General features: G+C 42.1%; 1 protein-coding gene across 1 annotated transcript in view; it reads right to left on the minus strand.

Annotated features, from left to right (window-relative positions):
- The window catches only part of tmtc1 (transmembrane O-mannosyltransferase targeting cadherins 1), an 82,118-nt gene that overhangs the window by 3,812 nt on the left and 63,307 nt on the right, over positions 1-14,999 (minus strand). Inside the window, exons 10-18 of the mRNA XM_017698917.2 lie at positions 9,864-10,031; positions 9,527-9,640; positions 7,279-7,422; positions 7,078-7,186; positions 5,973-6,075; positions 2,891-3,026; positions 2,609-2,753; positions 1,347-1,484; positions 779-901 (exon numbers count right to left, since the gene is read on the minus strand). Coding sequence (XP_017554406.1) covers positions 779-901; positions 1,347-1,484; positions 2,609-2,753; positions 2,891-3,026; positions 5,973-6,075; positions 7,078-7,186; positions 7,279-7,422; positions 9,527-9,640; positions 9,864-10,031 — 1,180 coding nt within the window. The remainder of the gene's footprint in view (positions 1-778; positions 902-1,346; positions 1,485-2,608; positions 2,754-2,890; positions 3,027-5,972; positions 6,076-7,077; positions 7,187-7,278; positions 7,423-9,526; positions 9,641-9,863; positions 10,032-14,999) is intronic.

The following is a 14,999-nucleotide window of genomic DNA, read 5'->3' on the forward strand; positions in this document are numbered from 1 at the left end:
TCTTCCTCTTACTTCATTAAGAGGCTACTAGCGGTGCTCAGTAGCGACCCTGCCTGTCTGCAGTGACAGCAGAGGAGGGTACAGTTCAGCTCCTCACTGCTGGGCTTTAGATACATTTAGGGCATCATACGCCTTCAAAGAGGGAGGCAATTATTTATTATTGCCCACCACTAATTCTTCAGTGATATGAAGCTGAAGTCAGCTATTCACCAGCTTCACCTTCAAATTCTCCTGTTCCACCTTAAATGGACCAGCAGTTACATTCTGGTGCTTCAGGTATCAACACTGCTGAACTATTTAAGGTGGAACGGGAAGTTTAGATAGCTAGCTACAGAGGCATTAGCATCCTGTTAGCCATTTTTTATGCTTGTTATGAAGAAAAGGACCAGAATACATTAAAACAACATTAAAACTAAGATAATATGGTTATCCAACATTCTTAACAGAGAAAATTCTCACATTTGTGGGTTTCTTAGGGCCATTTTGTCTGTGTTTCTTTTTTTCCTCATAACACTCTAGAGTGAGTGTCTGAAAGACCTCCTTTGGAAAACCATATAGCCCTAACACTTCGCCCTACCCCATATTTCAACTAAAATCAGGACACCCAACTCCTACTTCATAGCAGACAGCAAAGAGAGACTTTGAATGTCTGGTAAAGAAAGTGGGAGAGATGCAAAAGAAGCAGGCGAGAAAATGACTGAAGTAGTGAATAGAGGGAGGAAAAGGCAGAAAAAAGGAGTGTGAAAGAGGAGAGACAGAAAGTGAAGGGTGAAGGCACCTCAAAGGCTCGGTCCAGCTCATTCATCTCTCGGAGCTGGTTGCCTATGGAGAAGAAAAGCTCCGCCTTCACTGCAGGGTCTGCTGGCTCCTGGTGCAGAGCTTTATCCAAAGCCTCCAACGCCTGAAACGCACAGACACACAATAAAACACAATTTCTCATCCATTCTGTTTGAGTCTCACTCTACTAAGAGGGTCTTTTCTCTCTAAAAGACTCTCTCTATGGATGCAGTCACAGCAATCAAACAATGTATTGCTTAATGTTCCTTTGTAAGGTTTAAAAAAGAGAGGAGTGGTTGGTGAGTAATTCATTCCTGCCTCAGGGAGAGCAGAACCCCCTAAAACTGAGTGAAGCACAATTCCCCATTTACTTTAAAGGAACCATAAACGGTTAAAGACTATGTGGATATTAATTGATTCAAGGTGTTTAAATGAGCGTGTGTGCACGTACCATTTAGCTTGGAAAAAAACACTCTCTCACACACACACACACACACACACACACACACACACACACACACACACACACACACACACACACACACACACAGACACACACAGACACACACCTTGGTGTGGTTTCCTTGTTTGCTGTAGATGGCAGACAGCAGGCGATAACACTCTATGCAGCCGCTGCTTTTGGAAATGATTCCCAGAGTCATTTTCTCTGCTTCTTTAGAGCGGCCTGCCATAGCCAAAACCTGAGCCTGAGAGAGGGAGAGAGAGAGAGAGAGAGAGAGAAAGAGAGAGAGAGAAAGAGAGAGAGAGAGAGAGAGAGAGAGAGAGAGAGAGAGAGAGAGAGAGAGAGAGAGAGAGAAAGAGAGAGAGAGAAAGAGAGAGAGAGCGAGAGACAGGAGGGGGAGTAAGTAAGAGACGAGCCAGGAGATGGGGAGAGAGAGAGAGAGAGACACACACACACAAATGGTAAAGAGGAAGAAGAGAGAGAGTGATAGAGACAGAGAAAGAGATGTGGGGCACGGAGAGAGAGAGTGCAAAAGATGAGAGACAGTGCAATAGACAGAGAGCAAGAGAGAGAAAGGTGCGGGGGAAAGAGAGACAAGCCACAGAGAGAGAGAGGGAGACAGAGAGAAGGATAGAAAGAGAGAAATATATAAAGGGGAAGGAGAAGGATGGGTGCAGGGAGAGAGAGAGAGAGAGAGAGAGAGAGAGAAAGAGAGAAAGAGAGAGAGAGAAGAAAAAGATGGGGTAAGGAGGGAGAGAGAGGGTGTGAGAAAGAGGAGTGAGAGAGGGTGCAACAGACAAAGAGCAAGTGAGAGAAAGGTGAGGGAAAGAATGCAAGAGATTGAAATGGAGAGGGAAATAGAAAACAGAGAGAGCGAGATAGATAGAGTGCGAGAGAGAAAGCGCAGAGAGTGAGGGGGAAGAGGGCAAGGAAAAGAAAACGAAAAGAGACAGAAAACAAGAATGAGAGAAGCAAAAAATACATGTCATCTTTTGTGTACCAGGCAGCTTAGCTGGTTTTGGTCTCAGCGGCTGCGACAGTGATGGGGATCACAGTGTCTATGGAGGCTTCATTAGGCTGAGCTTTGAGCAGAGAGAACACCAGGCGTTCAGGCTCTGAGCCACCCGGCTCTGCGGGCACACAGCTTTAATGATGATGCCTATTTGTTTTTGTCCACAAAACACACTACTTGAGGAATTTCCCACCACCGTCAACTCACATAACATCACATAACACGTTTTATAGCATCATTTGGAATCGATGTAAATCAAATAGTCTCTGCTCACAGTGCTGACAGGGATGTTTTTCAAAACCATTAAAAGAAAATCTTTAAAGTGCTGGGCAGCGCAGGTCAGAAACACCTCTCACCAGAGCCAGCCAGATGTCCGCGTTCTCTGGCTGCAGCGAGGCGGCCTCTCGGTACAGCTGCAGAGCCTCTTCATACCGGCCGGTGTTATAATACAGTGCTCCCAGTGGAGTCAGGATATCCACCTTACGCACCACCTGCAGTGCCCTGCATACACACACACACAGGCTTAAATATGGGGCTGTGCTGAGAAGTTTCCAGTTAAGCAGTGATGCGAACTGAATTTAGAGCTGAACATTACTGACGCTTTGAGCCGCTAAGAGGGCTGCAGTTCATAAGCTTACCGTTTATACCACAGCTCAGCCTCCGTATTGCCGTTCGAGGAGCGCAGCAGACGGGCAAGATTCACCATGGCAACATAGTGAGACGGCTTCAGACGCACGGCATGCTGGTAATGAACGGAAGCTCCATCGCTATCACCTGAGAAAGAGAGAGAGTGTGAGATAAACAATAATCATTAGTGTTATACAAGTATACAAAAATACAACCCCGTTTCCAAAAAAGTTGGGACGCTGTGCAAAATGTAGATAAAAACAAAATGCAATAATGTGCAAATTACTTAAACCCTACATTTAATTAAAAACAGTACAAAGACGACATATCAAATATTGAAACATATGCCCATTTTGAATTTGATGCCGAAGTTGGGACGGAGCAAAATAAGACTGGTAAAGTTCTGTAATGCTAAAAAGCCCTGATGTTTAATAGGCCAAAGGTCAGTAACATGACTGGTTTGCCACTCAGTGCAAGACTGTGTGAGCCTATAGTGCAACAGTTCAAGAATAATGTTTCTCAATGTAACATAGCAAAGAACTTGGGGGGGTTCCATCATCTACTGTACTTAATACAAAATCCAGGGAAATCTCTGTATGATAGGGACGAGGCCAAAAACCAATGCTGGCTTGCTATGATCTTCAGGCCCTCAGGCAGCACTGCATTAAAAGCAGACATGATTCTGTAGTGGAAATCACTGCATGGGCTCAGAAACACTTCTGAAAACACTCGAACAGGATTCAGAAATGCTGCCGCCTTCTCTGGGCCTGAGCTGATTTAGATGGACTGAAGTGGAAAAGTGTCCTGTGATCCGGAGAATCAAAAAATGAACGCTGTCCTCCAGGCTGCTCAGCTTGTTATGAATGCACAGTTCAAAAGCCTATCCATGATGTTATGGGGGTGCATTAGTGCAGATGGCATGGGTGACGTGCACATCTGTGAAGGCACGATTAAGACGAAACGATATATATATATATTATATATATATATGAGGGCTGTCAAACGATTAAAAAAATCGATTAAGTGCATTTTTAAAAAATTCTGTGTAAATGTTATAGAAAATAAGGATTTTTAAGTGAAATGTTACAATTAAAATGGTGAACACATTTTATGCTAAATATACTTGTGTTAAAAACTGCTGGGACAAGAGAAAACTAAGGGAGTTTTATTCACTCACATACTAGGCAGTAATACTGAACCTACAAAACACAAAATTGGATTTGTAATTTGGGCAGTCGTGGGCTGGAGGTTAGGGATCTGGCCCTGTGACCGGAAGGTTGCCGGTTCGATCCCCAGCGCCGACTGAGGTGTCCTTGAGCAAGACACCTAACCCCCAATTGCTCCCCGGGCGCCGTGGATAGGGCTGCCCACCGCTCCGTGCAAGTGTGCTCACTGCCCCCTAGTGTGTGTGTTCACTAGTGTGTATGTGGTGTTTCACTTGCATGGATGGATTAAATGCGGAGATGGAATTTCCCCGGTTGTGGGATCAAAACAGTATCACTTAGGGAGCTGTAGTCTCAAATATAAGACATGCAGTCACACACTACTGTGTCTCAGTTCAGATAGGTGTAACAAAACAAAATAAGAACTAAATAAAACTTAAATTGTGCTGAAGTTTTCAGTCACAAGTGAAAGTATTCAGTCACAGTCTCAGCAGCTTCACAGTCCTGTGCAAACAAAAATAAATTACACAAAGTTGGACTTCATTAAAGACATGTAGCGTCATACCACAGCACTACAGCATGTAAACATGGCTACTCACTAGCCACGTTTACATGCAGCCTAATAATCCGTTAATAATGCGACTAATAGCTGAATCGGAACAGAATACGTCCATGTAAACACCTCCATCGGAATAATCTAGTCCGATTGAGGCCATTCGGAATAATCATGTCCGCTGTCATGGTAACGCTGACTCTAAGTGCTGCTCCACGCATGCGCGTCATTTTGCATCGGATTACTTGTGAGCATGTAAACGAAGATTTTCATCAGATTGTTGAACAGAGTGGGAATAAACACCTCAGTCTGAATCAGTAATCCGACAGTTTTCGATCGGACTGGCAAAAATCTTTGCACCTCTACTCTTAATAAGAGACGCCGTGCACGGTCAAGTCTCAACATGAACTACGGATGACAAGCAGGGCCAAATAGGATTTGCATTAACGGCACTATATATATATATATATATATATATATATATATATACACACACACACATATATAATGTTCTGCCAATATATCGCTGTTGTCGGAAGAAAACCTTGTATCTCCAAAATGGTAACTTTACAGTAGAAGTTTAAAACCTACTTTACTTTCAATGTAAGTCAATGGAACCACAATTCTTTCCAAGTCATTTTGGGTCATTTCTTTTAGTCCATTCATCATGAAATTTACACACAGTGTAAAGGGCAACATATACTTTCATATTACATCAAAAATGATAGAAAATGTCAAAAATGGAGATATGAGGTTTTCTTCTGACAACAGCGATATGCTGCCATCCAGACGACATCTTTTTCAGGGAAGGCCTTGATTATTTCAGCAAGACCACAATGCATGCATTACAACAGCATTGCTCTATATTCAAAGAGTCCCAGCACTAAACTGAGCAAAGGAGACACCAAATTGTTGAGCAGTCCTATATCAAGCATAGAATGGAAAACATTTCACTTGCAAAACTACAGCAGAGTCTCCTCAGTTTCCAAATGCTTAGAGTGTTGTTAAAAGAAGAGGTGATGAAACACAGCGGTTAAAATGCCCCCGTCACAATGTGTTGCTGGCATCAAAATTAAAATGTGCAGTTTCAACATTTGATTTGTTGTCTCTGTACTATTTTCAATTAAATACAGAGTTGAAATGATCTGCATATCACTGCATTCTGTTTTCATTTACACTTCACATAATATCCCAACTTTTTGGAAATGGGGTTGTACATTTTATAGGATATTTTTATACTCTTACACAATCATATAGATCAGTATGGAGACACACTATATATACACTGATGCTGTTTGACGCAGTACAGCAGTACAGACAGACAACTGCAGCAGTACTGTGAGCGCTGTGAGATGATGTAAGTGATGTGCCACTGACCCGTGTCCACCAGAAAAACGCCGTAGTTGTTGTGGAGGTCTGAACTGTCTGGGCAGTTTTCAATGCCCTTTGTGTAAATCTCATTTGCTTCTGCTAACCGCTTCTGCAACAAAATACATTCACATGCTTTAGAAAGGTCGCTTTGATTGTTGGACTAATGGCTGAGGAAATAGAACTGACAGAACGGGACTAAAAATAATAAACTCTGTTCGGGCAGAGGCTATAGCTAAAACAGGCACAATACACACACACACACACACACACACACACACACACGAGTGATATATGAAACAGAAAAACATTAAAACAGTGACCTACAAATAGAGCTGGACAGAGAAATAGAAGAGACATAGAAAAGGAAGAAAATGAAGCTGTGGGGGAAGAGAGAGAGAGAGGGAGAGAGAGAGAGAGAGAGAGAGAGAGAGAGAGAGAGAGAGAGAGAGAGAGAGAGAGAAATTGGGAGGAAGAAGAAAAAGATGGGGACAAAGAAGTAGAAAAAGAGGGAGGAAGAGTGAGAGACAGAAATGGAGAGGAAGAAAAAGAGAGAAAAGGAATATGGGGACTAAGAAGAGAGACAGATGGGGAGGAAGAAGATGAAAAAGAGACAGAAATGGGTAGGAAGAAAAAGAAAAAGACAGCAGGTATGAGAGACAAGGAAAGAGAAAAGAAAGATTAAGAAAGAGAGAGGGAGAGAGAGATGGAGGGAAAAACAAGAAAAAAAAGTACAAGAGAAAGAAAAATAAAGATAAAGAGAGAGCAGGAGGTGGAAAGAGAAATGGGGAAGAAGAAGAGAAGAGAGAGAGAGAGAGAGAAAGAGAGGGAGAGTACAAGACATAAGGTCAGAGAAAAAGAAAGAAAGAAAGAAAGAAAGGTAGAGAGACATGTCTTTTCCTTTATTTATTTCTAATCATTTCGTAAACAGGTTCCAGTGTTCTGCGCTTTGTCTTTATTTCTCTTATTTGTGTTTATATGTTCACTGTTAACTGCTTTGGCAATTATCTACCATAGTACATTCATGCCAATAAACACTGCTCAAATGAAGGGGAGAGAGAGAGAGAGTGAGAGAGTGAGAGAGAGAGAGAGAGAGGAGGAGGGAGAGAGAGACCTGGTCAGCATAGAGAGAGGCTAAACTTGAGTAGGCGTCAGCAAACTGCGGCCCAAAGCGTATTGATTCCTTTAGCATTCGCTCAGCCTCCTCCTCCTTCCCCTGGGACCTGCATAGCAACACCATTATCAACAACATCTCATCATCATCATCACTGTTACTATCATAAGAAGCTATAACGATGCACAAAAGCATGTGTACTTGAGAAGGTTGCCCAGGTTGAAGAGCGCTCGGTTGTGTTGGGGGTTGATGTCGAGAGCTTTCCTGTAGTAGAGTTCTGCCTCCTCTGTGCTGTGAGTCAGTGTACCCAGGTTATTCATGGCACTGGCATGCCGCGGATAAAGTCTACAGAGAGAGAGAGAAAGAGAGAGAGAAGAAACAAAGAAGAATAAAGACAATGAACATAACTGCTATGCAGCAGACGGTTTTGGTCTCAGCAGCTGTGACAGTGATGGGGATCACAGTGGAGGGTCTATAGAGACTTCATTAGGCTGAGCTCAGAGCTCCGAGAGAACTGCAGGCTTACAGGCTCTGAGCCAGGCAGCGTCAGCTCTCACTACAGCCATCAAATAACACACACAGCACTGCGTGCATGCAGATTCCGCAGTGACACGAATGACGAGACGACCCTATCAACCAAGCACACATCAGAAGTGGAGAGAGAGAGAGAGAGAGAGAGAGAGAGAGAGAGAAAGAGAGAGAGAGAGAGAGAATGAAAATAAGAATGAGAGAGAGAATGAAAATAAGAATGAGAGTAAGGATTTCAGGATGTTCTCACTTTTATACATTAAAACTCCATTTGTAGTTTCAGGTTTTCGAAAGAATGCAGGGTCTTCAGACTGGTAAAGCACGCTACAAGCCTACGGGGGAAAAGCTACGCCTGTGACCCGTGATAATGCACAGTACTGGTCTACTTGTATCAGTGGCAAACAGTGACTATTAGAGACAGGCTATCAGTCCGAATCATAAATATCAAAACACAGTCAAAGACTGGCTGGGTATTCCTGTTTGGGCCCTTGGGCAAAGCGCTTAACCTATGACTGCCCCAGGCTGTGCTGCTCTGCTGGTGAGACCTGTGCTCTATCTCAAAAAGGACAAGTTTACCCGAAAGGGCAAAAACCTAGTTTACCTTTACTGTTTACTGTAAGTGAGTGGAACCAGAATTTTTTCAAAGTAATTTTTGGCTGTTTCTTTTGATCCATTCATGAAATTTACATACAATGTAAAGGACAACAGGTATTTTCAATTTATGTCAAAAACTGAAAAATGGAGATATGAGGTTGTCTTCTGACAGCAGTGATGTATTAATAAAGTATAACATAACATCATGCTAATTTCTACTGGCCCCTATGTGATTGTCTAATTGTGTGTTAGCAGTAAGGCAACACTTCATTTTTGGCTGTTCTAGATTAAAACAGACATTCTGATTCTCAGTCTGGCCGAACCTGTGCTGGTCTTCTCTAGCCTGCGGACGTTTGTGTCAGTCACAGTTAACTGTTGGAGAAAGAATCGAGTCATGCACGAGAGGCGCAGACTCACATTCTTGGCCGCACGATCGCAGTTCAGACCAGTCAGAGTTTATCAAACGTTAGATTTTTTTTAAAACCTGACTCTGAGCGTAATCTAGTGTAAACTGGTCAACGACTCAATCTGAACAGCCGCTGAAAACAAAGAGCGTAAAAGAAGAAAATACAGCAATTAAACAAAGAAAAATGGTGAAAAGTCTCATGTGGAGTGAAGCTGTGTAACGAGCTGAGTTTAAAGCATGAGCACAAAAACTTTAAAAATACCTCACTGACCACATTTTTAAAATCCATGATCTTCACTTAAACATGTTTACCTGCTTCTTTACTGTGTCAATGCAAATGGCAGAGAAAACAGCAGCAGTAGCGAGCCGCTCCACGTTTGTTTATTTGCGTCTCCAGGTAACAGGAGAACGCGAGAGTTAGCATTAGTTTGCGCGAGTTTGCGCGAGTTCAGTGAGCTCCGTTTGATTCAGCAGCAGCTTAAAAGTTGAGTAGTGTGTGATCCCTAATCATTTAGTGTGTGACCCCAATATTTCACCCAAACATATCAGTAGTGAGATGCCAGTCTTCCTAATCTGTAATAGGCGTGTAGTGAACCAAAGGACTAAACTTTTTAATGAGAATCCCTTATAACATTCAAATCTTAACTAGTTTTATTGCACAAAACAGTAAAAACACAATTTCTAATAGTAGTCCTGTGGGCCTGGCAAAAACAGGGCTAAATACTGTTTCATGTCTGAGTTTTTATGGGATCTGAAGTTGGCTTACTATTTGTCAGCATAAAACATAAAAAATTAAATAAAATTACAATCATGTATTTTTTAGTTCTTTCATCAATCATTAGGCCTTCTCTGAAGGTCTGCATGGCCCTGAGGGCTCTCCTGTCTTCTTTGTCCAAAACAAACACCGTCACATGCGCTGACCTGAGGGCTGTTTTGTAGTGGTGAATTGCCTGCTCGTTTTGTCCTCGGTCCTTCAGGAAGTTGGCATAGTTGTAGTGAACTTTAGCATTGTGAGGTAACGTTTGAATGCCAGACCTAAGAGAATGAGAAACAAGAGAAAACAGGAAATATCAAAGATCTTGGCATGCACAGAGAACCTGAGAACACTGATTCAAATACAGCAGCAGATAAAAACAAAAACACACACACAAAGACTTCACGCATAGAACTTTTTATTCCAGTGCTGCTCTAACCTTGAGAAAGATAAAGAAACTGACATCAATCAAAAACTCTCTCTATATTTCAGTCACACACTCACCTGAACAGAGCCTCGCGGGACAGCCAGATCTCGTTCTGCTGCACAGTCTTCCAGGAGAAGAGGAGGAGCAGCAGCAGCATGGAGACGGTGAGGGCGGCCGCGCCCCACCGGCCCACCAAGGCACACAGCCTGTTCACTCCATGGACCACCAGAATACAGTAACCCATACTGCAGAGAGAGAGACAGAATGAGAGATGGACAGAAAAGAATGAGAGACAAGACAGAGAGACAGAGAGAGAGAGAGAGAAAGATAGAAAGAGATACAAAGAAAGAACAAGAGAATCAGAGAAATAGAGAAAGAAAGGAATGAAAAAAGTATGAGATAGATACAAAGAAAGAGGGAAAGACAGAAAGAAGAGAAAGAGAAGGAAAGAAAGAGAGGGAAAAAGAAAGAAGAGAAAGAGAAGGAAAGAGAGCGGGAAAGAGAGAAAGAAGAGAAAGAGAAGGACAGAGAGAGACAGAGAAAGAAAGATTCAAAGAGTGAGATATAGAGGGAGAGAGAGAATAAGATGGATGGGAAAGAATGAGAGAGACAAGGAGAGACAAATAGAGGCAGAAATAGAGAGAATGAAAAAGAGAAAGAAAAAGAGAGAAAGAGTGTGTGTGTGTGAGAGAGAGAGAGACAGATAGAAACAAAGAAAGGCATAAATAGAGAGCATAAGAGAGAGAAGAAAAAAGAAAATGACAATGTGTGTATGTGTGTGTGATAGAGATAGACAGAGACAGAAAGGGAGAGAGAAAGAGAGAGGGAGAGATAGAGATAGACAGAGAGAGAAAGAGAGAGAAAAAGAGAGAGAGAGACAGAAGGGGAGAGAGAGAGAGAGACAGAAGGGGTGAGAGAGAGAGATAGACAGAAGGGGGGGGGGGGGGGAGAGAGAGAAGGGGGAGAGAGAGATAGACAGAGACAGAAGGGGAGAGAGAGAGAGAGAGAGAGAGAAAGAGAGAGAGATAGAGCAAAATGAGTATGTTTTAGGTGACTCTACGGATACACGACACACTGTATACGAGCTGTATTGAGTGAAAATGCTTCTTCTACAGTGACTTCAAATATTAGCATAGCTCAGCAGAGATACAGCAAGAGAGAGCATCTTCAGTGAGCTGCTGGGCACGTCTCTCTGATATTACACCATTTACAATATGAAGCAGGTCCTGCACTGCTGAAAACTGACCACTTGCAACAGCTGAGAGAATCAAATACTTGAGATACCATGAAACCCACACAGAGCTACATCTTAACTTCATGTGCTCATGTGTTCATGTGCAGAGCAGCCTTCAGAGACAAGAGGCTCCATACTATGAAAACAGCAAAATCCTCAAATAACATGAAGCTGTGCGTGTCGGTTCTCACTATCAGCTGTTAAATCAAACGCAGGCATCAGAGGGTAAAACCAGAGCTCATTAGATGTAAAAGCCGTATATATGTATGTGTGTGTGGCTCCTCTAACTTCTACCTCCTTCTCTCAGATTAACCCTCGATAACAAGCAGACTGCGCAGTCTGCACTGTGTGAAGAGTATCTGTGGTCGTGAGATCTGTGTCAAGATCTATGGAACAGCCAGCGTTTCCAGAAAGAGGAAACTGATGATCGGAGCTTGACACGGCCCGATTATCTTCAGACCCTCTGTAACCATGGAGATAGAGGGTGGGCGAACCAAGAAACAATCAGACATACATCCCACTGACTACTGCTTGTGGTCACAATCCTTATTAGAGATACAAACCACTGTGGTCACAGCGTCTTACCCTATAACAGGGGTTGGCAACATGCGGCTCCACAGCAGAATTAGATTTTTTAGGTTAAAAGTAAAATAATCCTCATTTACAGTAAAATAAAGCTCTGCGGATCGTTCAACGCAGTTTAACAATAAATCGTCTTAATTGTTGGAGTTATTGTAGAACTGCTAATTCACCCTTTAACCCTGAAGGCTGGTGTGGAGACTGCTGGTCACCATAGCAACACAGATAACAATCTCACCTGGCTAGTAGCTAACGAAACGGGAGAGAGAAAGATTTAAGATGAACATCAATCATTTAGAGACGAATAGGCTGATTTGTATTTTTAATCAGTCCAGCTGGTTTCCTGATACGTTTAATCTGCAAAGAGAAACTGTCAAACACTCAAAAGTCACAAATCTAAAGTAAACTTGTTCCAATTTTCAATTCCACCTTAAATGGTGCAGCAGGTAGTGGTTGGTGGTTGGTTAGTGTAGTGGTTAACACCTCTGCCTTCTACACTGTAGACTGGGGTTCAATCCCCCTCCTGGGCAAACACCCTACACTACACTAATAAGAGTCCTTGGGCAAGACTCCTAACACCGCCTTGGCCTACCTGTGTAAAGTGATCAAACTGTAAGTCGCTCTGGATAAGAGCGTCAGCCAAATACCATAAATGTAAATGTAGGTACATTCTGGCCGATCAGGCACAATTTAAGGTGGAGCAGGAAAATTCAAACTAAAAGCTGGAGAATGAGAAGCCACTTCAGCTTCGTAAAAGTCAAACGTTGAGAGACATTTTACAGGAAACTGTTCTACTTCTGTGAAAACGTTTCCCGCCAGAGATGTGAGAAAAGAAGCTATAGCTGAGCTGAAGATTAAAGCAGAAGAACGTGATTCTGCGTTTTTGCTTATATTTTTAGCCTTTACTAGAACATTAGCACACACTGAGACATATTTACAGCCAAGATGGTGAAACATTACTTCAATAAAATGGACACGAAATATTGTGGCTCCCAAGGTGGTTAGATTTTCGTTGAAACTTGACAAAATGGCTCTTCTTAACATTTGGGTTGCCGACCCCTGACCTATAACTTACAGCCAGGATTAGGTGTTGGGATGAGGAAAATGTTAAGTTTAATTACTGTGCAATAGAGATCACCGTTCATTTATGTATGTATTATATTTCCATTCAAAACAGCCGTTAATTACAAATGATACATTTCCAGGAGAAATTTCGGAGAGAATTAGATCGAAGATAATCCACCTGCATTAGGTAGACAGTCAAAGGAAAATAAGTGACTCAGCAGAGAATTATTAAATATACAGAGACAATTCCTAACAACTACCTGCAAGACCTGGAAGACCACTGTGAGAAGACAACTCAGCGCTGTGGGTCTGAAAGGATGTGTAGGTGTTAAGAAACCCTCATTGAGGAAAGGAAACAGACGAAACAGCTCCTGGTGTTCTCAAAAGAAACCACAGTCCAGACCTCAACATCACCGAATGTGTTCCAACTTCTAAGACTTGAGCTCGAATTTGAGCTCGACGCTGCCCAATAATCTTCATACCCTCTGTAACCATGGAGATGGAGAGTGGGCCAAGCAGGAAACAATTAGACATACACTGTTAGAATTAAAGGTTCTGTGCAGGTACATTTTTCATTTATCAAGATACAAACAATGCAAATGTTCCCTCAAAGGCACAGCAGTGGTTTTAAGGCCTGATTGTGAACCTTAAATCAGTTTTTCCAGGTGAAAAGTTGGTATTTGTACCTTTTCATAAGCGAATGTTTTAAAACAGAACAGTAGAATAAAAGCCTGGAGGCGAGGCGGGGTGTGTGGAGTCAGTACAGCTTAGAAAATATCATTTCAGTGGATTATGGTCCAGTTATGTTCCCTGAATAAAAGGTAGTGAGATGTTCCCTTGAGGGTCCCACCCCAGTGACAAGAGGGGCACTGCCTCCAGTCACAGTTTACTAGCTTTATTTCTGAGAGTGTATGACCCACTCACTACAGCTTGTGGAAAAATATTCCTGCAGATTTCTTTGAAAAACTGAAAGTAAGTCTCCTGAAAGGAATGGAAGCTGTAACAAAGACAAAGCGTGGACAGAACAAACACTGAAAAAATGGCATTATTTACTTGTTGTGGCTTCTGTGTAATTTTTTGTTAACTATGTTTTCAACTTTCGTCCTGTTTTAAGCCAATAACTTGTACTTAATGGCTGTTTTGACTGGAAATAAAGGGATGGTCTCTGACTTTTGCACAGTACTTAAATGAAAAGTATATTTAATGTCTCAAATCCCTCCGACCTAGATGTCTCCACATTTTCTTCTCTTGCCCCGCCTTTCCTCTTTCCTCGGCAGGATACTTATATTTGGAAGGTCCTTCCTCCCTTTCCTCGTTGACACCTACATCTCACCCATGCTAAAACTAACACATGCTCTAGAGGTCTGGCCACACTGCCCAGCAGAACCAGAGGTCAGGTTTGTGTTCCAAGTCCAGAAACACCCACAGACTGGTATGTACTCGTGGTAATACTGAGTTAAAGTGGGTTTTTTACTTACACTCTTTAAAATAAAGGTGCCAGAAGAACCACTTTGGCTCACTAAACTACCATTCAGTGATTCTATAGATGTGCATGTGTAAAGTATATTTTTCACACAACGTAAAGATTCTACACCAAACCAAAGAACTGTTTAGCAATCTTTATTTTTAGATGTACAGACTACTCTCCCATGGGATAATTACCCATCAGGGATGTGCACGGCTACTCAAGTACTTGGTTAACTGTTTGAGGAGCCAGTATTCACTGCCTTTAGTCATGGGAAGACAGAAAAATCGAAATATGAACAATTTATGTATAACCCCATTTCCAAAAAGGTTGGGATGCTGTAAAAAAATGTAATTAAATCAGGATGTAATAATGCTCAAATCATTTAAACCATACATTTAACTGAAAATAGTGCAAAGTCAAGATATCAAATGTTGAAACTGAGAAATTTTGCAGTTTTTTAAAAAATATACGTGCATTTTGAATTTGATATCTGCAACGTTTCAAAAACGTTGAGACGGGGGCATGTTTACCTCTGTGTTGTATCACCTGTTCCTTTAACATCACTCTGTAAGTGTTTGGGAACTGAGGATACAGACTGGTGTAGTTCTGAATTAGAATTGTTTGCCTATTGTTGCCTGATATAGTTTAACATTGTCTGGAAGGTAGCATAACCTGTATATATCATTCAGAACTAATGGTGCCTTCCCAGATGTGCAAGTTCCCAATGCCTAGTGCACTAATGCTTCCCCATAACATCACTGATGCTGACTTTTAAACTGTGCGCTGACAAAAAGCTGCATAGTCCCTCTCGTCTTTAGCCTGGAGGACGCAGCGTCCATGATGTCAAATTTCAAATTTTGATTCGAA

Source organism: Pygocentrus nattereri, chromosome 1 (genome assembly GCF_015220715.1).
Source record: "Pygocentrus nattereri isolate fPygNat1 chromosome 1, fPygNat1.pri, whole genome shotgun sequence".
NCBI lineage: Eukaryota > Metazoa > Chordata > Actinopteri > Characiformes > Serrasalmidae > Pygocentrus > Pygocentrus nattereri.